Raw genomic sequence first — 25,257 nt, forward strand, 5'->3', positions numbered from 1 at the left:
CTTCATTTCATCAAAGGACGTCCAATTCTTTAAAAACGGTATTTATAAAGTTACAACTCGTTGATAGAAATGTGTTGAGTCTAAAGGAGCGTATTTTGTTTAAATAAATTAAACAACAAAAAGAGGTACTTGTTTCACATTTTTCTTTAAAAATCCGATATTTTTTATGCAACAGCTTGATATTATGAACTATTTGAAGGACATATTTTTAAGCTTACAACTGTTATAGAGGTCGCGTCAAGAATAATAAATATTAATGAAATAAGTAGTTGCTTAGAGTTTTTATTTCCTTTGATTTATACATTTGAATAATATATCACATTAAATAAATTAATGTAAAATAAATGTCAATATATATTTGATATTTATTATTTTATTACATTTTACAATTTAATCAGGTGGTCTCTCCGGGTTGTGCTTCTAGCTTTCGGCCATATTTATGTCCACCTACCAATGTGAATAACTGAGATTTTTACCATTTTCAGCCATATTTATTAGTTTTAAAAGTAATATCGATTTTGGTTTTCTTGTTTAAATTATATTTGTGCGTAAGCAAGGATAATTTTCAATTATGTTGTTATGTTATAAGGTTATTTGGTATAAACTTGCTATATTTGCGCTTTTTCCCCACTATTATTCTACGGCACTAATAGTAGTACCAATAATTTACTATTAAGAATAATGCTATTATTAATAATAAGTTACCGGTAATAACTAATGTGACAATCGACTGTTTCATTAAAGTTTAGTTAGTTACAGATTACCATACCAGGTGGGCATGCGGTAGATTTAATGGTAACATTGTGTGATATACTCTGAAATATGGTGTGAAAACTGTTTGGCATAAAGTTAACTCGCACTATTAAAGATCTACCATTAATTTTTATTATTTTACATATAAAACATAAATTTTACATATAAAAGTAGTACTTCTAGGTAGCGTTGGTTTATATGTTAGTTTAAAGCATAATTGGAGTTTTTTAATCTTGCCCTTATTGAAGGAAATACAATAGTATAGGCTTTCAAATCTACTTAAACTTTAATCAATGATGTAATTTTTGGATTGTAAATTTCTGTACATCTTAACTTTTAGGTGACAGATTAAACATTATCCTATCCTTTAAACTTTAAATTCACTCTTACTTTATGATAAAATAAATTCATTTAACTTTCCAGTTTAACAATTGATATCTGTTAAAGAATATTTATTTGTTGTGATACAGTCAAGAGGGTATATGCTTGGGACTTAAGTCATGTGTTGTAACAGTTTGGGGGATCTGCATGGAGCTATGCCATAACAGTTGAGGGGGTTATCTGCATGAATTTTAATTCTTGTGTTACAACATTTGGGTATTTGTTATCTGTACACTAGGGAAGAGCCAAAGCTCTTGCCTAGATTTCTTAACACCTCTGTGTGTTGTGCTGTTTATGGCTTAAATTTGATATTTTAATCTCACACTGTTACTGTGGGGTAAGATTAACCTCATACAGACCACAACAGTGGCATACTTTCTCGTGTAAATTTGACGTGTAATGGTAAAACAGCAAAATTTTTAATATACTTATTCAGAGAAAATGTGTTACTGTATTGAAGTATAACATTGAATTATAAATTATTAAATTTATTTACTACAGTTATTAGGTAATTTGTGAAAATCAAGAGGATGTCATATATTCTTCCATAGACTCAGCACAGTTTTGAAGAACTAAATAATTGTTAAAGGTAAAAATCAACAGACAGCAGATGTGTGTTGCTAAATATAGTCAACAGAAAGCAGCTTAAATCAAGGCTGGTTGTTCACATGCTCATTCAGTGTTTATTGAGTTTTTCTGTGACATGAGCAGCGAAGCTTATTAAACCAGGCTTGTGTGACTGAATGTATTTTGTAATGTTTTTCAGAAACCACCCTAGGAAAGACATCATGGCTGCAGGTCCATATAATTATTCCTACATTTTCAAGTACATCATAATAGGAGATATGGGTGTTGGAAAATCATGTCTATTGCACCAGTTTACGGAAAAAAAGTGTAAGCTTTATTTCTCCCTCAGATATTTTGTCCACGGACAAGTCTAGTAATTAACCTGATTTTATCTTAACCTTATAAGCTGTTTACTTGTTCTTAGCTTAACTAGTCATGTATTAATAATAGTCATTAGAAGCAATTTTGCTTGGAGGTAACATAATTTAGCCTACAATATAATACATTGGTTATCAAACCAAATTGTAATTAACTTCTGTGTTTGATGTATGGCAACTTACCTGAATGCAATGTCAAAACCATACATATGAAATATTAAGTTATTGGTTATGTGAGTGTAATATTTTATGTAACTCTTAAACTAAATAATCTATAAACCAGTGTGTTAATTTTCTTATGTCTTGATATCAGTATATATTTAGAAGTGTTGACATTCTTTAAGATAGGTTTCTAACTTAATGCACACAATATGCTGATACTATAACTAATGTCCACAAAACATTCACAGTTAGTATACCTACTTGTCCCTGGACTTGTAACTCAACCTTATCCTGATTTATGACCAATTCTCCAGATCCTAATCTTGCTGGTGTATGGTATTTTTATGGTTTGTATGTTTTCATTTTCTAGCCTTTCAAAGGATCTTCATTCATGAAAAAAAGGCTTAGTACAAAGATGAATTATGTCATGAAGTCACTGATTTTAGAACAGTCATGACAGTTGAGTGTTGTTAATTTTAGACACTCAAACATTTTCCAGGCACGATATACTGGAAAAGTGATTTTTAATTTTTTTCTGTGCTGTATTTAGATACAGGTATCTTTATTGTTGTAAAGCATGCTGGCTGTATTGTTGCAGAAACCATTCTTGTTGTGAAGCCTGTTGGGTTGATCATTGTATACATTTAGGGGATGTTTGCATACAACTGGGACAAAAATATATCTGTACATGATGTGTATTAATATCAAGGTATTTTTGTTTTCCTATATAATTCCAGAACTCTTCATATGCTTGTCTTTATATTTAAAATAATTTGATCCACATATTAAGTAGCTGTTTTTAGATTTCCTGTGGCTTATAGTCCAGATTGTAGCAAGTGTGTGTTAATTTTCTGTTAGCAAGTGTAAAATGTATTGGTGTGTTTCAGTTATGGCAGACTGTCCTCACACTATTGGAGTAGAATTTGGCACCCGAATTATTGAGGTGTGTGGACAAAAGATCAAACTTCAGATCTGGGATACTGCTGGTCAGGAAAGATTTCGAGCTGTGACCAGAAGCTATTACAGAGGTGCAGCAGGGGCCCTAATGGTTTACGACATCACCAGGTGTGCAAGGAATATTTTATCATAATTAATATTGCAAAAAATTACTAAATTTACGTAATAACTTTGATGTATATTACAAACCATGAAAGTTATGGAATTTAGTTATTCTTTTTTTTTTTTTCCTCAATACTGGAAATAACAGGAAATCAGTGTTTTTATCAGGAACTTCTGGAAAAGTTATTGAAGTAACCAAACTGGTTCCACATCACCTGTTTTATTATAAAAGTTGTACCACTGTATTTATCTCAGTTTTAGTGAAAAAAAAAATCTTTTTAAAACATGATTCATAAAATAGTAAATATTATTTCTTGAAAACAACAATTAGCAACAGGCTCTGAACTGTGTACGTCTGTTTGCAGATGTTATACAAGTGTTGAAATTATATTGTTAGAGTAATATAAGCTAATTACTTGTTTGATAAAGAAGGCCAATATTTTCCTGATTTCATCTTCAGCTTAATAACTTTACAAATAAATAATGTTTCTAGTGTAAGTTATTGTCCAAAATTTCATTAATAAGAAAAGATTGAAGTGAGATCCAAATGGACATTATAAAACTAACTCCTGTGTGTGAAATATTTATTATTAAAGTTAACCCACTGGGTTAAAACTGATTAGGTCACTGCTAGTTTATACAGTGATCAGTCATAGCTGAGTGATACTTTGTACCGTTATTTATTATTTTAAAGACAGTTTTTTAGTTTAGAGAGTCAGGACTATAAATACAGAATTTTTATTATGTTTTTTCTTTCAGATCTAAAATAAATAAACTTGTTAAAAACTACTCATCTTTTTACTTCTAATCATCTTACCCTATGATGACTAATGTACTTGATAACTAAAATTATTTAGAATAATTATTGCTTCTAATATTTGTTTAAACCTGGGTATGTGCTATTGTGCAAGATAATTTACAGGATTGGGCACACAATAAAATATAAAAGGTTATATTGATCCATAAGGTTTCAGGTAGCACACTGTGAAGACATATACAAATAATGGAAATTTGTGGAGAAACCATGAGGTATAAGTTGATGTTCCCTCAGCTAACATTTGCCACAGTTATGAAGCTGGGAGAACTAAACTTGGCAGACAGATTGAGAGTATACTGAAGAAGGAATTGGGAATAATGGAAGAGCACTGTCAGTAGATTGTGGCATCTGTGAACCATGAGGGGGACCTCAACCAAGTGGGATATTTTGTGGTACTCAATGACGTATCAACAAGTTTAAATAATTTGGTTAACAAATGTTGTTTGATTTTGATTACACACAAGAGTTCCTGCTAAAACAAAGTATCAAGAGAAAGATTCAGGCCTCCTAGTGAACATTTAAAACTTGGATAATTGCTCAAAAAGCATATAATACCCTGATTTTTTTAATGCTTAATCATATTAATTATAATATAGCACTTCTACAAGAGGAATTTTGCTAAAAAATAGACTGTTTCAGTAAGTATCATTCTGCACTTTGTCAGATTTGGAGTTTAAAGGCAGATGCTGAAAGGAGGCCTACTTAAGTTTAAATTTACTTTTGGACTGTATTTGATAAATAATTCAATGGTGCATAGTTTCTTTTAATGGCTTGTTGGGACTATGTGATATATGAATCAGTGGTGCAAAGTTTAATTTAAAACTGTATCTGATAAATAATTCAGTGATGCACAGTTGAATTTACGACTGTATGCCATAAATAATTCAGTGGTACATAGTTTACTTTAGGTTCATTTAATGGTTTGTTCATAGCCTTTTATGTTGTTATTGATTCAATAAATGTTTTCTGATATCTTTGGTTACAGGCATTGTTAAAACAGTTTTGCTGTTGGAGTTCACATTTTGTTAAGTAAATTAGTTGTTTCAGTTTTGTCCTGGAGGATTTTGTAAATAGTTTTGGATAGCCTACCAGAGAACTACTATGTACAGTTGTGTTTAAAATAAAACAACAACCATTGTAAATAACCAACGTTTTGTTTGATTTCTTTATATTACTCAATACAATCCACAACTTTCATTTTCTCACAGAAGGAGTACTTACAACCACTTGAGCAGCTGGCTGACAGATGCACGAAACTTAACAAATCCAAATACGGTAAGTAACATGTTTTAATCCATCCTCTGGTTTCTGGAAGTATTTCTTTAGCAAATAAAATTATCCAAAGATTCACCTTTGAATTATGGCATGTAACCCTTTCTTTCTTTGTGAACCTGATGATGACCGAAAAGGTCGAAAAGTTGTTCGCTCCTCTATTAGTACCTTCTCTATGAATTCCAGCCGTTTTTAAATATATAATTTTCTTTATAAGCGGGTTTTCTCATCATCATGATTCTATTGATATAAGGTTTTGTTGTATCTGTGCTAATGATTACTTGTGAGCGTAGATATAAGGTTTTGTTGTATCTGTGCTAATGATCACCTGTGAGCGTAGATATAAGGTCTTGTTGTATTTGTGCTAATGATTACCTGTGAGCGTAGATATAAGGTTTTGTTGTATCTGTGCTAATGATCACCTGTGAGCGTCGATATAAGGTTTTGTTGTATCTGTGCTAATGATCACCTGTGAGTGTTGCCAATTTAAATATCCTTTAATTCTGAAAAGAGCATTTTCAATGTTAGGTTGTAGTTTCAAAAACATGTACTTTCTAACATGAAATAAGATTATTCTCTGACTCAAACTTTGTATTAGAATCTAGTGTTAAGGAGACAGCTGCACTGTGAGTCACATGTTTGTTGTTAGAAGCTAGCGTTAAGGAGACAACTACATCACAACTCCACTAGGATTTGAATGCAATATTTCCACGTGAGAATTGAACACCTTAACCACTGAGCTACTTTGGAATTCAGTCTATGAAATCCAGTGATAAATAATAATTTTGTGTTTTTCCAAATATTGAAGAAGCTTGCTTCAAAATGATCACTTACCAATAATAAAATATCATCTTACTGGCATTTGAATGTGAGGCTTGTGTTTGAGGTTCAGGTGCTATAACAGTTGAGGCAATTTGGACATTACCAACAAACTACACATTATCAGGTTTAAATAGAACAAAACAATAATCGTCTTCATTAAGGTACATGTTCTGTTGTGGCCCATATTTTATGGCTCTCAAAAATACTCTAAATTTATATGAAATATTTGTAGGTATATTATTATGTTTTGTTGTGACCCTGTACATCATGGTTATAAAATATATGCTTGAATTATATGGAATATTTGTAAGTATATTATTGCGACATCCTGACAAATATTTACATCAGATGATTTGTACTGTCCTTACAGCTGTTCCTAGAAGTTTTAGGTGTCATCAAGTAGTTTGAACTATTATGTTGGTAAATGTTGCTCATTTAAGTAATGACTTTACTAATGTTAGTTTTATATAATATCTTAAAATATGATAGATTATTTTGTGTACACTCAAACAAAATACGTCCTTTAGTTTTTGTTTTACACACACACGTAAAACATAGATTACACTGTGTAACACAGATTTTGTTTCTGGATAGTATGTGTTATTTTTTAATTGTTTATGTTGTAAAATTACTGAAAATAGCCATAATTCCCTTCAAACTTTGCTTTTGTGACCTGGATAATGAAATTTAGAAATTAACCTATTTTCTATGTAAAAATGGGCAAATCTGCACATCTTCATTTGCATAATGTCTGAATAAAACAATATATGAATCACGTTTTAAATGTATTTATACTAAAGTTATACGAAAATGTTTAGAAGTGAGTAGTTTTTCAAGATTTGCAACTTATTCTCATTATGGAGCAGCACAGCTTTGAGGCTTCTGGATGAGCTATCAATGAAGAGGTGCCACTTGTTTGGGTTACAGGAAATTCCAATTGCTTTGCACAGACCAGATGTCAAAAGCTCAGCATTCAACTTTGCTCAATAAAAGTGTGCAAGTCAGAGGAAGTTCACCAACATTTTTCAAGCTTTTTCACTCGTCAAGATGGGCTCTGCTTCTGCCACAATGTTCGAGTAGTATGGATTATTTCTCTCACCAGCTGCATCTCTGAAATTGTAATCTGGATCTTCAACATTTACCTCCTCTTCTGATTTGCTTCTCTCTTTGGAGGATGGCTGCTTTCTCTCTGGCGGATTGGATACAGAGAGCTCAGGGCAGTGAAAGGGTCCACTATGCAGAAGCAGCAATTGCTTGAGTGGTCAGTGGGTTTATGCCAAATTCTTGGAATAGCGAACTTCATGGCTCTCTTTTCCCCTCTGTGCAATCCTGCAAAAGAGCAAAATAAAATTGTTTTTATGAAGAATAAATTTATTTCTTCCACAACTAATGTATAAAAGGTTCATGCAAAATATTTTGTGATATTTTTTCTATAGTATTGGAAATTAAAAAAATGAATTAAAAGATATTTAAATTTTAAAAGGTCTAAAATTTGTATAATATAAAATATTACTATTCAAGCAAACAAAAATTGTCTGTCTTACCTTCTAAAATTTTTTTGTGGAGCTCGCAGGTAAAATAAGGTGCCCAGGGCTTGTCTTGATAAATTCGCATACATAGCAGAATGTGTCTGGAGAATGCTTGCAGCTTCTTGATGCCATATCTGATATAATCAGATAGGTCTATGTGTTCACTGAGGCAGCTGGAACTAACCTGAAGTGGTGAGCCCCTGTGTGTGTGGATGGAAAGTTCGAGAAAATTCTCTATCAACTACTCAGCACTGAATCTACCTGGAATGTCCAGAAAATGGGTAAATTTGAAAATTTCATTACCCAGGTCACAAAAGCAAAGTTTGAAGAGAAAAATAGGTCTTTTCCATTTACTTTAGGCATAAGCAATTGGGAAATAACACTTTCTGTCCAGGAACAAGGAAAAGTAAAAATTTTATTACATAGTGTTATTTTATGTACACTTATTAACAAAATATATCCTTCAGGTTTTTTTTTTGGTTTATATATATATATATACATACAACAACTTCAAATATTATAGATTATTTTATGTACACTTATTAACAAAATACAGTTACAACAGAAAGTGTTCATACTCCTGCGTCCCAAGTGGTTTTTTGCTCGTAACTTAAAAAGTATCACGAATAGGCTAATAGAAGTATGTTTTATTATAAATATACTAACACACATCTACATAATTGTTTTTGTAAATTAAATAACAAATAAACTGTTTATAAACAAATAACCAAAAATAGGAGGAGCAGAAAGTCTTTGTACAGTTCAGAACGTGTGAAAAAACTAATATTTCCGTAACAATTTTGTTTAGTTTGGTGAATGAACTACATTATACCATTCCAGAACTAAACACTGGGTTCATAATTATTGGAATTTAGCCAGCACAAAATGTACTTCTGGCAATTTAGCACCGTCTCCATAATTATCTGTTGGTCATCATGGCAAACAGGAAACAACGGCCCAGTGATTTAAAAACCCGAATTATTGTAAAATACAAGTCTCGTGTGTCTCTTTCCGGTATTGCTACACAACTTAATGTGCCGAAATCTATTGTTCAAAGCATAATTGCCAAGTTTAAGCTTACAGGATCAACTGCTAACCTCCCTCGTTCTGGATGCCCCACCAAAATTCCAGAGAGAACCAAGAGGAAGGTTCTCAGAAAAGTTAGTAGGAACCCTCGTTTAACACGTAATGACATACAGAAACTGGTAAGGGAAACTGGGGTTGAAATAAGCATCTCTACAGTTATGAACAAGTTATGCTCTTCTAAGTTCAAAGCATGCCGTCCTCGTATAACTCCATATTTAAAGCCTGTTCATTTAGAGGCATGATTGAGGTATGCAAGAAAGCATGTAGATAACCCCTTTACCTATTGGAAGAGTATTCTTTGATCAGACAAGACTAAAATCGAGCTTTTTGGCCACAATAATGTTCACTATATTTTCCGTAAGAAGGGGGGAACGAAATCTTCCAAAGAACACTGTCCCTACAGTTAAACACGGAGGTGGCTCGATCATGCTATGAGGTTCCTACAGCTCTTCTGGTGTAGGCAGCCTTCACCGCGTCAACAGAATCATGAAAAAAGAAGAGTACGTTGATATATTAAGCACTTATATCAAGAATGATGCTCGGAACTTGCGGTTTGTTCGTCGTTGGATCTTCCAGCATGACAATGGCCCTAAGCACACATCGAAATATGTGCAATCCTGGTTGCAGAGGAACCATATAAGCATTCTGGAGTGGCCATCTCAGTCACCCGATCTCAACCCAATTGAAAACGTGTGGCATGAGTTGAAGACCAGGATTCATCAGCGTCATCCAAAAAACTTGCAAGAGTTAGAGGCCTTGTGTAAAGAAGAATGGAATAAAATACCAGTTGAGTACTGTCAGACGATCATGGAGGGCTATGAGGAGAGATTGCGCCAAGTAATTCACCTGAAAGGTTACAGAAGTGACCATTAAATTAAACACACAAACTATTTCTGTCCATCCTATCTTTGGTTATTTGTTTATAAACAGTTTATTTGTTGTTCAATTTACATAAAAAATTATGTAGATGTGTGTTAGTATAATATTTATAATATACTACACTTTCATTATCCTAATCATGATACTTTTTAAGGTGTAAGGAAAAAACTACTCACGATGCAGGGGTATGAACACTTTCTGTCGTAACTGTACATCCTTCAGTTGATTTTCTGGTTTATATATATACGTATAACAACTTAAAATATTATAGATTGTTTTATGTGTATTTGTTAACAAAATACATCTCTTTGTTTTTGCTCATTGTTTTAAGCTGTTAAAATCTTAACAGGTTATATTCCTTATCGGAAACAAAAGCGATTTGGATGGCCAGAGAGATGTAACATATGAAGAGGCCAGGCAGTTTGCTGAAGAAAATGGTGCTTTAAAAATCTTTGTTTTGTATTTATTATGGAATTTAATATATTTTTTACTACTTGCATACAATTTAATTAATAATTTATTGACTGTACCATCTTACCATTCACTCTATATTTATTTCTGATGTTAACTGTTTCTAAAGTTAAACTGTCACAGCTGTTAATGTGCTTTTATTGGTCAGTAGCTTTTGTTAGGAAGAACTATATAAAGTTCCAAGTATACTTGTATCACGGCTTTCAAGGAACAGAGAATTGGCGAATGCGAGTGAAATAAACAATACATTTTATGTATTTTGTAAGGAAAGTTTATTTATTTAATGTTCACTTCATAAACAGTATTGTTTAATATTTACTGTTAATTTTTATTTGTTTAACAGATATATGTGTATGAGATAATATTGGGATTATTCTATCAGTTATAGCAAGGTAACCAAAGTCCTGAATCATTGCATTCTAATTGTTATAAGTTTTATAACATTCCATACAGAATGATTTATTATATTAGCTACAGTTTTTAGTTCTGATATAAATAGGCAACATGCTTCGATCAGAAGTTATTGATGATACTGCTCAGAGTTAACCCATCCAGCAGTGTGTGCTTCATAAAAAGTACCAAAGAACTATAGCACATGAAACTACACATAACTGAAGTCTTTGTTATACAGTTGCAGGTTTAGTTTGTGAAGATATTCTTATATAGGTAATTTCCAAGAATCAAGTTTGTGTTAGAGTATTCTGGGTTATATTTCAAATAGTTTTATTTCCTTTACAGGCCTAATGTTTGTTGAAGCTAGTGCAAAGACGTAAGTTTAATATGTTTTTTGTTTTTACTCCATTAGTTTGAATCTGTATAGGATCTAAGGCTTACAGTATAACAGAACTTTCTTAAAGGTGTAACCCCCATCCCTCCAAACTTACTCTTTATGAAATCTGTTCTTCTGGTTTTGTAGAGATTTTGTTAAAGTTAGGACAGCTTGAAGTGTGTTTGGTTATTTTTTGTTATGTTAAACAGAGAAAAAAGAAATTTCTTATTTCCAAGTCAGATGTCTTCAAATAAAATTGTATATTATGTTTAAATTGTTAATGGATTTATGTAATGTCAGATTGATTGATTGTTAAAGTTCCATTAAATGAGGTTTTCATTAAAGGCAGCAACAGTGTTGCTACAAATACATAGTAAATGTGTTATAGTAGGTTTAAAATGTTATATAAACACAAGTACTTACACAGTGTTTCTACAGACACTGAGTAAATGTGTTACAGTAGGTTTAAAGTGTTGTGTAAACACGAGTACTTACACAGTGTTTCTACAGACACTGAGTAAATGTGTTACAGTAGGTTTAAAGTGTTGTGTAAACACGAGTACTTACAGTGTTTCTACAGACACAAGTACTTACACAATGTTGCTACAGACACTGAATAAACATGGTACAGTTGGTTTAAAGTGTTGTGTAAACACGAGTACTTACACAATGTTGCCACAGACACTGAGTAAACGTGGTACAGTAGGTTTAAAGTGTTGTGTAAACACAAGTACTTACACAGTGTTGCCACAGACACTGAGTAAACGTGGTACAGTAGGTCTAAAGTGTTATGTAAACACAAGTACTTACACAGTGTTGCCACAGACACTGAATAAATGTGGTACAGTAGGTCTAAAGTGCTATGTAAGTACACGTACTTGTTTATAATACTAAGGTTGTCCTGCTTTAATGTACAGTGGAGAGAATGTTGAAGAAGCCTTCCTTGAAACAGCTAAGAAGATTTATCAAAACATCCAAGATGGAAGGTTAGTAGACTTTCTACAAAGTTTCCTAAATGAATGAGACCACCCACATACTTTTGTTTTATTACAGTCATGTTTTCACCATCCTACTGTGACCTTTGTCACGCTGAAAATAAATGCTACATAACATGTCAGATAGTCGAAATTTCTCTCATCTGTGAAATATAAAGTAGTTGTTCAACTACAAATTTCATAACAATTCACACATACAATGAAGTTGATAGTTAAATTGTAGAAATATTTTCTATCATATAAACTTTGTGAAGAGTTAATATTGGGAAAGTTACTATATCTGTATTCAGTTTATCATTGTTTCTGTAATTTACCTTATTGTGGAAGAAAACTGAACTCATGTTACATGAATATTAGTAAGACTTGTTTCTGTAACACAAGTAGCTTAATTTGGCTGTTGGGAACCATTTTAAACACCAGCAACGAACCTTGAGTGGTGAAATTGTGCTTTACTTAAATGTATATTTTCTGACTCCATAAAAAAAAATCATTGACCGAATATAAATAAAAAACAAATTTTCACTATTTGTAGACTTTTTTTACAGAAATTAGTGAAATTTATTATGCAATTTGTTCTTTTTTTAAATAAAGTATTGAATATGTTAATTAACTTTGTAATAAGTCTAAGAACAATCTTTAACACTGAATTGGTGAGAATAACCTAGCCTTTAATTACTGATGTTATTGTCACAGTCTTGACCTCAATGCAGCAGAATCTGGTGTACAACACAAGCCATCAGCTCCTAGAACTCTTAACAATGACCAACAACCTTCCAAGGAAAGCTGTGCATGTTAGTAACTTACTTCTGAATCAAAGGACAGTAAGTACATTGTTTATATTATTAATTATTCTCTGTATCTCTGTGGTGTAGATATTTATTTTAAAAAAAATTACTGTGGTGTTAATGTTATCAAGGTAACAGGCTAGTATGGTTTGCTAATGAAAAGAAATTACACTGGTTTACAAAAAAATATTTTTTGTCTGAGGCAAGAATGTGAATAGGTGTTTTTTACTAATTTGGGTGTGCTGAATTCAAATTTATAAACAGTTTTGCTCTATCACCTCTAGTTTTCTGGCTTTTAAATAGTCTCATTTTAGTATATACAGAGTATATACGTGCTTATTTCAACAGTTGCAGCAGCTTATTACAGATAAAACAGGATAGATAAAGAATATTGACGGAATAAATATACTTGGATAACACAATGTACACAATTCATAGTACCGCAGACAGTTAGAAGTGTGTTTTCTTAGATGATCTGGTGTATTTTGTCTCCGGAATGTCACGCAAGAGCATCCAGCAGAAGTCTCCCATCATGCTGGGGTTCCACTTGGTAGTTGCTCTCCATCTTGGTAATGTCTTGGTGGAATCTTTCTTCATGCTCATCACTCACTGCTCCAAGGTTTGGAGGGAAGAAGTTGAGGTGGGAATGGAGAAAATGAATTTTGAGTGACATTCGGCATCCCATATCCTCATAAGTCTTTAGCAACTTCTCAATACAGGCTTGGTAATTTGGTACGCGTGTGTTACCAAGGAAGCCACTACAGACTGACTTAAATGCTTCCCATGCTCTCAGTTCCTTTAAGGTAAGAAGCTCCTCAAAATCAGTATCCTTCAGCACTTCTTGGATTTGAGGTCCGACAAAGATGCCCTCTTTGAGCTTAGCAGCACTGAGACCTGGGAACACAGTAGACAAGTGTTGGAAGGCAGCACCATTTTTGTCCATGGCCTTCACGAAATTCTTCATCAAACCAAGCTTGATGTGAAGAGGAGGAAGAAGCACCTTCTTCATGTCAACCAGAGGATTCTCCTTGGCTGTGTTAGCCAGGAGCGAAAGTGCTTCTAGACCCCAGTCTTTCTGCTTGTAATGCTGGGATACAGCTCGACTATCCCAGAGACAGAGAAAGCAACAGTACTTTGTGAAGCCCGCTTGCATACCCATAAAAAGACCAATGACCTTGAGGTCCCCACACAGACTCCACTGGTACTGGTTGTACTTAACAGCTTCTAAAAGAAGCTCCATATTGTCATAGGACTCCTTTAGATGGACAGAGTGTGCAGTGGGAATGCTGGGATATTTATTCCCGTTGTGCAGAAGCACAGCCTTGAGACTTCGCTTGGAAGAGTCTATGAAAAGACGCCAGTCTGAAGGATTATGTGGCAAACCAAGGAAAGTGAACAAGCCAGGTACATTTGTGCAGTAGCACAACTTGTTTTCAATGTCGAAAAATGAAGCAAGGTCTTTGTTCCGATTCCTGAAACTAGTGATCCTTACATCTTCCTGGACTGGGTTCCACTGTTTAAGCCGAGAAGTCAAGAGCTCTGACTGCTGTTTTGACAGATACAAATCACGAGCAAGGTCATTCAGGTCTTCTTGCGTGATCCAGTGTGGCTCGTTGCCACTTGTTCCTGAATAAGAAGAGTCAATATCTTCGGAAGAGATTGACTTGGCAGAATCTTCCCTTGGAGGCATTTCTTCATCTGATGAGGAAAGAAGATCCTTATATACTGGAGGTGTTGGGACAGGAAGATCATCTGAATGGGGAACAGGTCTCATAGCAGATGGAAGGTTGGGATACATGTATTTGATCTTTTTTCTAGAAGATGCATTGAAACCAGTTATATTTGTTAGACAAAAATAACAATCATCTGCATGGCTTTGTGGCTCTCTCCAAACCATCGGGACTGCAAAGTTGAAAGCTGCTTTCTTGCCATTAAACCAAGCAGTTAGTCCATTGTAGCAGGGTTTACAACAGATGTGTGGAGCCCAAGATTTGTCCTGATCACCAATTTTACAGTCAAAATAATGAAAGTAGGCAGTTCTGAGGATGGAAGTGATGGTTCAACGCTGTGCAACAGTCGTGAAGTCCCCACACACGTAGCAGAAAGAATTGGCCTTGTTGAGGCATCCTTGGTGTTTTGACGAGCTTGAAGCCATTGGAGAATCTGAAAAAAACAAAGTAAAATTAAATCATATGTAAGGCAATAATAATTATGTGCGTCATTGGAAATTGTAATACAAATATATACCCAAAAGATTGTGTAACACAATTGTCGAGGGACACCAACCTCCTGCGCTGACTGCCAGTGCACTACTGGCTGTTGATTGAGACGTGTTGGCTACGCTTAACTGCCAAAAACCGTCTTGATATATAGCTATATATATAATATAATGCTATCACTTACATTTATTGCATAATAACTAAAAAAGAAGACATAAGTCACACAATATTAGAAATTAACCCTGAATGCATATACGCCTTTATGTACAGTATGTGTACAAAATGTACAGTATGCATATCTAAAAAACTAGAGGTGATGAGTAAAAACGGATTTCAAATCTGAATTCAGCACCCCCAAATTAGGTTAAAACAGCTATTTTTGTGCTTGCCTCAATTTCTTTGTAAACCAGTGTTATTCTCAGTAATTTTAAAATTGACAGTTCATAGTGAACTAGTCCAGCTGTTCTTAGCATTGTTCCTGCCTTTATTCTCAGTTATTTTAAAATTGACAGTTCATAGTGAACTAGTCCAACTGTTCTTGGCATTGTTCCTGCCTTTATTCTCAGTTATTTTAAAATTGACAGTTCATAGTGAACTAGTCCAACTGTTCTTAGCATTGTTCCTGCCTTTATTCTCAGTTATTTTAAAATTGACAGTTCATAGTGAACTAGTCCAGCTGTTCTTAGCATTGTTCCTGCCTTTATTCTGTTATTTTAAAATTGACAGTTCATAGTGAACTGGTCCAACTGTTCTTGGCATTGTTCCTGCCTTTATTCTCAGTTATTTTAAAATTGACAGTTCATAGTGAACTGGTCCAACTGTTCTTAGCATTGTTCCTGCCTTTATTCTCAGTTATTTTAAAATTGACAGTTGATAGTGAACTAGTCCAACTGTTCTTGGCATTGTTACTGCCTTTATTCTCAGTTATTTTAAAATTGACAGTTCATAGTGAACTAGTCCAACTGTTCTTGGCATTGTTCCTGCCTTTATTCTCAGTTATTTTAAAATTGGCAGTTCATAGTGAATTAATCCAACTGTTCTTGGCATTGTTCCTGCCTTTATTCTCAGTTATTTTAAAATTGACAGTTCATAGTGAACTAGTCCAGCTGTTCTTAGCATTGTTCCTGCCTTTATTCTCAGTTATTTTAAAATTGACAGTTCATAGTGAACTAGTCCAGCTGTTCTTAGCATTGTTCCTGTCTTTATTCTCAGTTATTTTAAACTTGACAGTTGATAGTGAACTAGTCCAACTGTTCTTGGCATTGTTCCTGCCTTTATTCTCAGTTATTTTAAAATTGACAGTTCATAGTGAACTGGTCCAACTGTTCTTAGCATTGTTCCTGCCTTTATTCTCAGTTATTTTAAAATTGACAGTTGATAGTGAACTAGTCCAACTGTTCTTGGCATTGTTCCTGCCTTTATTCTCAGTTATTTTAAAATTGACAGTTCATAGTGAATTAATCCAACTGTTCTTGGCATTGTTCCTGCCTTTATTCTCAGTTATTTTAAAATTAACAGTTCATAGTGAACTAGTCCAGCTGTTCTTAGCATTGTTCCTGCCTTTATTCTCAGTTATTTTAAAATTGACAGTTCATAGTGAACTAGTCCAGCTGTTCTTAGCATTGTTCCTGTCTTTATTCTCAGTTATTTTAAACTTGACAGTTGATAGTGAACTAGTCCAACTGTTCTTAGCATTGTTCCTGCCTTTATTCTCAGTTATTTTAAAAATGACAGTTGATAGTGAACTAGTCCAACTATTCTTGGCATTGTTCCTGCCTTTATTCTCAGTTATTTTAAAATTGGCAGTTCATAGTGAACTAGTCCAACTGTTCTTAGCATTGTTCCTGCCTTTATTCTCAGTTATTTTAAAATTGGCAGTTCATAGTGAACTAGTCCAGCTGTTCTTAGCATTGTTCCTGCCTTTATTCTCAGTTATTTTAAACTTGACAGTTGATAGTGAACTAGTCCAACTGTTCTTAGCATTGTTCCTGCCTTTATTCTCAGTTATTTTAAAATTGGCAGTTCATAGTGAACTAGTCCAACTGTTCTCAGCATTGTTCCTGCCTTTATTCTCAGTTATTTTAAAATTAACAGTTCATAGTGAACTAGTCCAACTGTTCTTAGCATTGTTCCTGCCTTTATTCTCAGTTATTTTAAAATTGACAGTTCATAGTGAACTAGTCCAGCTGTTCTTAGCATTGTTCCTGCCTTTATTCTCAGTTATTTTAAAATTGACAGTTCATAGTGAACTGGTCCAGCTGTTCTTAGCATTGTTCCTGCCTTTATTCTCAGTTATTTTAAAATTGACAGTTGATAGTGAACTAGTCCAACTGTTCTTGGCATTGTTCCTGCCTTTATTCTCAGTTATTTTAAAATTGGCAGTTCATAGTGAACTAGTTCAACTGTTCTCAGCATTGTTCCTGCCTTTATTCTCAGTTATTTTAAAATTGACAGTTGATAGTGAACTAGTCCAACTGTTCTTGGCATTGTTCCTGCCTTTATTCTCAGTTATTTTAAAATTGGCAGTTCATAGTGAACTAGTTCAACTGTTCTCAGCATTGTTCCTGCCTTTATTCTCAGTTATTTTAAAATTAACAGTTCATAGTGAACTAGTCCAACTGTTCTTAGCATTGTTCCTGCCTTTATTCTCAGTTATTTTAAAATTGACAGTTCATAGTGAACTGGTCCAGCTGTTCTTAGCATTGTTCCTGCCTTTATTCTCAGTTATTTTAAAATTGACAGTTCATAGTGAACTGGTCCAGCTGTTCTTAGCATTGTTCCTGCCTTTATTCTCAGTTATTTTAAAATTGACAGTTCATAGTGAACTAGTCCAACTGTTCTTAGCATTGTTCCTGCCTTTATTCTCAGTTATTTTAAAATTGACAGTTCATAGTGAACTAGTCCAGCTGTTCTTAGCATTGTTCCTGCCTTTATTCTGTTATCTTAAAATTGACAGTTCATAGTGAACTGGTCCAACTGTTCTTGGCATTGTTCCTGCCTTTATTCTCAGTTATTTTAAAATTGACAGTTCATAGTGAACTGGTCCAACTGTTCTTAGCATTGTTCCTGCCTTTATTCTCAGTTATTTTAAAATTGACAGTTGATAGTGAACTAGTCCAACTATTCTTGGCATTGTTCCTGCCTTTATTCTCAGTTATTTTAAAATTGGCAGTTCATAGTGAACTAGTCCAACTGTTCTTAGCATTGTTCCTGCCTTTATTCTCAGTTATTTTAAAATTGGCAGTTCATAGTGAACTAGTCCAGCTGTTCTTAGCATTGTTCCTGCCTTTATTCTCAGTTATTTTAAACTTGACAGTTGATAGTGAACTAGTCCAACTGTTCTTAGCATTGTTCCTGCCTTTATTCTCAGTTATTTTAAAATTGGCAGTTCATAGTGAACTAGTCCAACTGTTCTCAGCATTGTTCCTGCCTTTATTCTCAGTTATTTTAAAATTAACAGTTCATAGTGAACTAGTCCAACTGTTCTTAGCATTGTTCCTGCCTTTATTCTCAGTTATTTTAAAATTGACAGTTCATAGTGAACTAGTCCAGCTGTTCTTAGCATTGTTCCTGCCTTTATTCTCAGTTATTTTAAAATTGACAGTTCATAGTGAACTGGTCCAGCTGTTCTTAGCATTGTTCCTGCCTTTATTCTCAGTTATTTTAAAATTGACAGTTGATAGTGAACTAGTCCAACTGTTCTTGGCATTGTTCCTGCCTTTATTCTCAGTTATTTTAAAATTGGCAGTTCATAGTGAACTAGTTCAACTGTTCTCAGCATTGTTCCTGCCTTTATTCTCAGTTATTTTAAAATTGACAGTTGATAGTGAACTAGTCCAACTGTTCTTGGCATTGTTCCTGCCTTTATTCTCAGTTATTTTAAAATTGGCAGTTCATAGTGAACTAGTTCAACTGTTCTCAGCATTGTTCCTGCCTTTATTCTCAGTTATTTTAAAATTAACAGTTCATAGTGAACTAGTCCAACTGTTCTTAGCATTGTTCCTGCCTTTATTCTCAGTTATTTTAAAATTGACAGTTCATAGTGAACTGGTCCAGCTGTTCTTAGCATTGTTCCTGCCTTTATTCTCAGTTATTTTAAAATTGACAGTTCATAGTGAACTGGTCCAGCTGTTCTTAGCATTGTTCCTGCCTTTATTCTCAGTTATTTTAAAATTGACAGTTCATAGTGAACTAGTCCAACTGTTCTTAGCATTGTTCCTGCCTTTATTCTCAGTTATTTTAAAATTGACAGTTCATAGTGAACTAGTCCAGCTGTTCTTAGCATTGTTCCTGCCTTTATTCTGTTATCTTAAAATTGACAGTTCATAGTGAACTGGTCCAACTGTTCTTGGCATTGTTCCTGCCTTTATTCTCAGTTATTTTAAAATTGACAGTTCATAGTGAACTGGTCCAACTGTTCTTAGCATTGTTCCTGCCTTTATTCTCAGTTATTTTAAAATTGACAGTTGATAGTGAACTAGTCCAACTGTTCTTGGCATTGTTCCTGCCTTTATTCTCAGTTATTTTAAAATTGACAGTTCATAGTGAATTAATCCAACTGTTCTTGGCATTGTTCCTGCCTTTATTCTCAGTTATTTTAAAATTGGCAGTTCATAGTGAATTAATCCAACTGTTCTTAGCATTGTTCCTGCCTTTATTCTCAGTTATTTTAAAATTGACAGTTCATAGTGAACTAGTCCAGCTGTTCTTAGCATTGTTCCTGCCTTTATTCTCAGTTATTTTAAAATTGACAGTTCATAGTGAACTAGTCCAGCTGTTCTTAGCATTGTTCCTGTCTTTATTCTCAGTTATTTTAAACTTGACAGTTGATAGTGAACTAGTCCAACTGTTCTCAGCATTGTTCCTGCCTTTATTCTCAGTTATTTTAAAAATGACAGTTCATAGTGAACTGGTCCAACTGTTCTTGGCATTGTTCCTGCCTTTATTCTCAGTTATTTTAAAATTAACAGTTCATAGTGAACTAGTCCAGCTGTTCTTAGCATTGTTCCTGCCTTTATTCTGTTATTTTAAAATTGACAGTTCATAGTGAACTGGTCCAACTGTTCTTGGCATTGTTCCTGCCTTTATTCTCAGTTATTTTAAAATTGACAGTTCATAGTGAACTGGTCCAACTGTTCTTAGCATTGTTCCTGCCTTTATTCTCAGTTATTTTAAAATTGACAGTTGATAGTGAACTAGTCCAACTGTTCTTGGCATTGTTCCTGCCTTTATTCTCAGTTATTTTAAAATTGACAGTTCATAGTGAATTAATCCAACTGTTCTTGGCATTGTTCCTGCCTTTATTCTCAGTTATTTTAAAATTGGCAGTTCATAGTGAATTAATCCAACTGTTCTTAGCATTGTTCCTGCCTTTATTCTCAGTTATTTTAAATTGACAGTTCATAGTGAACTAGTCCAGCTGTTCTTAGCATTGTTCCTGCCTTTATTCTCAGTTATTTTAAAATTGACAGTTCATAGTGAACTAGTCCAGCTGTTCTTAGCATTGTTCCTGTCTTTATTCTCAGTTATTTTAAACTTGACAGTTGATAGTGAACTAGTCCAACTGTTCTTAGCATTGTTCCTGCCTTTATTCTCAGTTATTTTAAAAATGACAGTTGATAGTGAACTAGTCCAACTATTCTTGGCATTGTTCCTGCCTTTATTCTCAATTATTTTAAAATTGGCAGTTCATAGTGAACTGGTCCAGCTGTTCTTAGCATTGTTCCTGCCTTTATTCTCAGTTATTTTAAAATTGACAGTTCATAGTGAACTAGTCCAGCTGTTCTTAGTATTGTTCCTGCCTTTATTCTCAGTTATTTTAAAATTGACAGTTCATAGTGAACTAGTCCAGCTGTTCTTAGCATTGTTCCTGCCTTTATTCTCAGTTATTTTAAAATTGACAGTTCATAGTGAACTGGTCCAACTGTTCTTGGCATTGTTCCTGCCTTTATTCTCAGTTATTTTAAAATTGACAGTTCATAGTGAACTGGTCCAACTGTTCTTGGCATTGTTCCTGCCTTTATTCTCAGTTATTTTAAAATTAACAGTTCATAGTGAACTAGTCCAACTGTTCTTGGCATTGTTCCTGCCTTTATTCTCAGTTATTTTAAAATTGGCAGTTCATAGTGAATTAATCCAACTGTTCTTAGCATTGTTCCTGCCTTTATTCTCACCATTTATCATTGTTTATCGTATGGATAGACGGTTACATTATATTTAGAACTTTAGTTTTTACTTAATTATGTGTTCTTTATGTTTGAAGCTACATATTTAAAAGTTTTTTTATATATATTAGCCAATACCTCCTTGGTTCACAAAGGTTAGTGTTATAAATTAATACCATCACATTCTGCCTTAAACTTAAAAACTTTTAATATTTATTTAGAAGGTTCTAGGGTTATGCATATTTGAAATCTATAAGATAAAAAAAACTATCTCCAAAATGTACTTACCATCTGCAGACACTTACTACCATCTGCAGACACGTACAGCTTTTTCCTGACCTTCACTTTGCCCATCTTAGCATTGGTTTCACTTGCTCCAGTCTTTTATACCCCATTAAAATGACCTATACTGTATCTAAGTTTCTCACTCAAGTAATGTAACCACTTATTCTCAACAAAATATAGGTCACAGTTTTCTCTGATGAAATGCTATGCTTTGTTACATTCTGGATTGTGATTTTGGTATTGCCTTGTTGAATTCCATATAATTGTAATTTCCTTAAAGAATTGCTGTTTTCGGCTGCTACTTTTGTCAGCCTGAGTATATGTGCTTTTGGATATGTGGAGGTTCCAAACTGGATCATGTGATCACTTTCAACAAATCAGTTTTGTTTGACCCTCATTCTTACTCCAACATTTTTTTTATCCCAAAACTTAAAAAATTTATGGGATTTATTGAATAGGTAACTTGTTGCAGTGAGATCTGCTGTAGCCCTCAGTGAGTTACATGAGGTTCCTTTTGTTTGTCCTTTGAAATTTATGGGCATCCCAGAGGTGTTGTAGTCATGAATTATGCCACTTGTTTACATTTTATATTTGTTATTGTTGGCCTCTAGATTTTCTTTGGCTCCTGCTGGTTGTCGGGGTGTGATTTTCTCATGTGTGATCCAAATTGATGGCTCCTGTTCATCACTTTATGAATGTTCAGAATAGATTCTATCTTTAGTTTCAAGACTCCTCTACTCAGGCATTGGTGTCTACCCTCAGTGGGTGGGATCTGTAGGAGTGAGGTTATTACATTTAATGGATACTTGGTATTCCCTCACAGCGGCTCCATGTGTACTTCAGTCTCTGGTATCGGGGTTGGTCCTTTTATTCACTTCTCCACCACCATTATCTTCTCAGCCTGTGGCATTTCCACCTCCTGTTGATCAGTAGAATGTGGAATTTTGGTCATGGGTTTGGTAGTGAGAGTCAATCCCATTTTTCCAGGATTTTATTCCTGTTTATTTTTTGTGCTGAAGACAAATGATCATCAATCTTTCTCATTTCAACCGGTTCTTCAGTCCTTTCACATTGACAATTTAGTCCTTTTTGTCAAATTATGTTGGCATTCTTCGTTACATCTGTGGATGACCAAATTTGATGTTCCTGAAGCATTTCTATTGAATTTATCCTGTCACTCTCTGTTCTGATGTTCAGTGGTCTAGGTCTGTCCTTTGGTTTAGCATTTGCACCATGCATTTTTTGCAGGATTATGAGTTTTTCAACATATTTTAGCATGGGGTTACCCAAATATCAACTTTTTTTCAAGGTGATGGTATTTGATTATATATTCACTTGGCTCCTTCATTTTCTCAAGATTTATCCACAATTTACTTTGATGAAATGGATTTGCAAATATCCATATTGTTTATTCTGGACTTTCTTTACAAGTGAGGAAACTTCTGAGTCACATCTTATCAAATTCATCAGTTTTCTGTTTTTTGCTACCTGTTTTAGTTACCTGCTGGAGAACATCAGATGGGCTGGTATGTGCCCTTCTCCCAGTAATTTTCTCTCACTATCATTACATGATCTGGCAGTTTCAACTACCCTCTGGAGCATCTTAAAAACATCTGCTAGATTATAAGGAGAAGTGAATATTTTGTTCTCCTCTTATCTTTCTTTTCCATATTCCCTTTTTCTTTTTCCATTGGATCCCATGTTGTGACAAGTGTTGCCAAGACAGGTGTACTTTTATCAATCAAATTCTGTGCTAACACCAAATTTAACTGTTAATAATTCCTATTGGTTGCAACAGAAATAAAACCATCTAGGCACTAGCCAGGTGGTATTACCATATTCTGCTGGACTGCCACTCATAGACCACCATGAATAAAACTAAAGGGGATTGTACCTGTTCCTGCCATTCATTGAATTGAATAAATTGAGTTTGATTTATTTCTAAAAATGTAAGGAGCTTGGTTCACCTGTTGAACTGTTTCCATAGCATTGTGCCTCAGGACTTCAAGATTCTACTAGTGAAGATAGGGAATCCTTACTCACTCAGTTTCCAGTTACTAGGGTAGTGGAAAGAAGTTATTTTCTCCAGAATGTTAGAGTGAATGAATACCTCTACTCTTAGAGAAGAGGTAAATAATGGGGCAACCTCTTGCCTGGGTCCCTGGATTTATTTCTCAGATTTTGGTAGAAGAAGCATTACCCTCTGCAGGAATAAACTCATAATACCAGTTCAGATTTGATGCTAAGCTATCCATTTGGGATGTGCATGGCCCTTCTTTTTGATCAATGTCAATTTAGTATGTAGTTCATGGAAGGAGGTTCATTATCTCCTTGTAAATCTGATCTTGGAGAGTCCCATTCTAGGTTCTTAATTGTGCACAATGTTCCAGTGTAATTTCAGGGAAAAATGGAATTCTTCTTGCCCACTTGTTTGGGGAATGAGAATGAATGTTGATAATTCCAGACTGGATGAGTTGTGTTCCTTTGGTTGAGTACAACATACACTATCCCATTGTTCCAAACCAAGATTGTTGCCTTTTGGAGTTTTTCAGGTGGAGGAGAGAAAGTTTGTTGCTTACTTTCTCATCATGATTCAGGTGGTTCAGGATTAGGATCCTATCAAAAGTATACATATATATGTAAATAAAACATTGCTGTTCAATTGCCTTATCCACAAACATGAGATATAGAGACCAAGACCCCTTAGTTCCAATCCCAAGTTGTGGAACCTCAGCTGTCAAGTTGGGAATGGCCTATAATGATAATTACATTTTCCTAAATTGAACAATTCCAGTACTGTTTAGCTCTGCTGTTCCTATTCTGTCCTTCCTCCCCATTAATAGCTGGTGTTAGTGACTCAGTTGGTGTAAGTCTTGAAAAAGTGGTTACATTATATGAGTGAGGCACTTGTGTATAGTAACAGGACAGAGTGTGCATTGATGTTAGGTGGAGAGTTTCACAAGTTAAAAATTGCCAAGTGGAGTATAAAAGACTTGAGCAAATAAGAACAGTGCTTAGATGGGCAAAGTGAAAATCAAGGGATAGACATAAGTATTACTGGAGGTGTGTCCCGCTAGTACAGCAGTAAGTATATGGATTTACAATGCTAAAATTAGGGGTTTGATTCCCCTCATTGGACTCAGCAGATAGCCTGATATGGCTTTGCAATAAGTATTACTGGAGGTTAATATTATTTCAAACATATTTTCATTTTAGGAAACATTTAACTTTAATACACTTGTTTTCTTGACTAATCAAGACGCTACTTGAGTATACTCCCGTAAACTTAAAGTAAAAATACTTTTCTTTATTTTAAAATTGTGAAATTTCTTTTATGTGATCTCTAAAACATATTAAGTGTCAAATGTTTTTTGGTTGTTTTTTTCCTAGTTGTTTCCATTATATATGATCTCATATTTTCTCTACCCCAACTCTGCAGCCATTCAGTTAATTTAACTGACTTTGTAACCATCATAAACATTCTGAACTATTTTTTTCTTCCTAGAGTGACTGTAAATTGTAAGATGAAACTACACTTGTTTATCCTAAGTCATTTAAAGCTGGTAACTGTATTTTTTTTCTTTATATACTTAATTCTATTGTTTGATTTCTGTTTAAATTGTGTCTTACCCAATAATCTTCTCACACATATTGTAAGTCGCTCTGTGAATATTGTTGAATATATAGCTCATACTAAAGTGTTGTATTGCCTAATGTATTGCTCACAAGTATAAAATAATTTTTATTATTATTTTCCATTAAGTTACTTAATCTAATTATATATAACCTAACAAGTTTCTTATTCAAACTGTCTATGTGCATATAACCAACTAATGACTCCCAGCTCCTCAAGCCTGTCACCACC

At 34.0% G+C, this 25,257-nt stretch overlaps 1 protein-coding gene across 11 annotated transcripts in view; it reads left to right on the forward strand.

The window, feature by feature from the left end:
* Nucleotides 1-317: 317 nt before the first annotated feature.
* LOC143247783 (ras-related protein Rab-14-like) overlaps nucleotides 318-25,257 on the forward strand; it is a 31,384-nt gene continuing 6,444 nt past the window's right edge. For 4 of the 11 annotated variants that reach the window (XM_076496252.1, XM_076496258.1, XM_076496257.1 and 1 more), the window contains exons 1-8: nucleotides 369-506; nucleotides 1,901-2,028; nucleotides 3,128-3,305; nucleotides 5,325-5,391; nucleotides 10,054-10,141; nucleotides 10,914-10,944; nucleotides 11,862-11,930; nucleotides 12,633-12,760. In XM_076496252.1, the coding sequence (XP_076352367.1) occupies nucleotides 1,923-2,028; nucleotides 3,128-3,305; nucleotides 5,325-5,391; nucleotides 10,054-10,141; nucleotides 10,914-10,944; nucleotides 11,862-11,930; nucleotides 12,633-12,735 (642 nt within the window). In that variant the 5' untranslated portion in view covers nucleotides 369-506; nucleotides 1,901-1,922 and the 3' untranslated portion in view covers nucleotides 12,736-12,760. Of the gene's footprint in view, nucleotides 773-1,640; nucleotides 1,724-1,900; nucleotides 2,029-3,127; nucleotides 3,306-5,324; nucleotides 5,392-10,053; nucleotides 10,142-10,913; nucleotides 10,945-11,861; nucleotides 11,931-12,632; nucleotides 12,761-25,257 lie in introns of those variants that run through there. The other 7 variants (XM_076496253.1, XM_076496260.1, XM_076496259.1 and 4 more) reach the window with 3 other exon arrangements.

This window comes from Tachypleus tridentatus, chromosome 3 (assembly GCF_004210375.1).
Source record: "Tachypleus tridentatus isolate NWPU-2018 chromosome 3, ASM421037v1, whole genome shotgun sequence".
Taxonomy (NCBI): domain Eukaryota; kingdom Metazoa; phylum Arthropoda; class Merostomata; order Xiphosura; family Limulidae; genus Tachypleus; species Tachypleus tridentatus.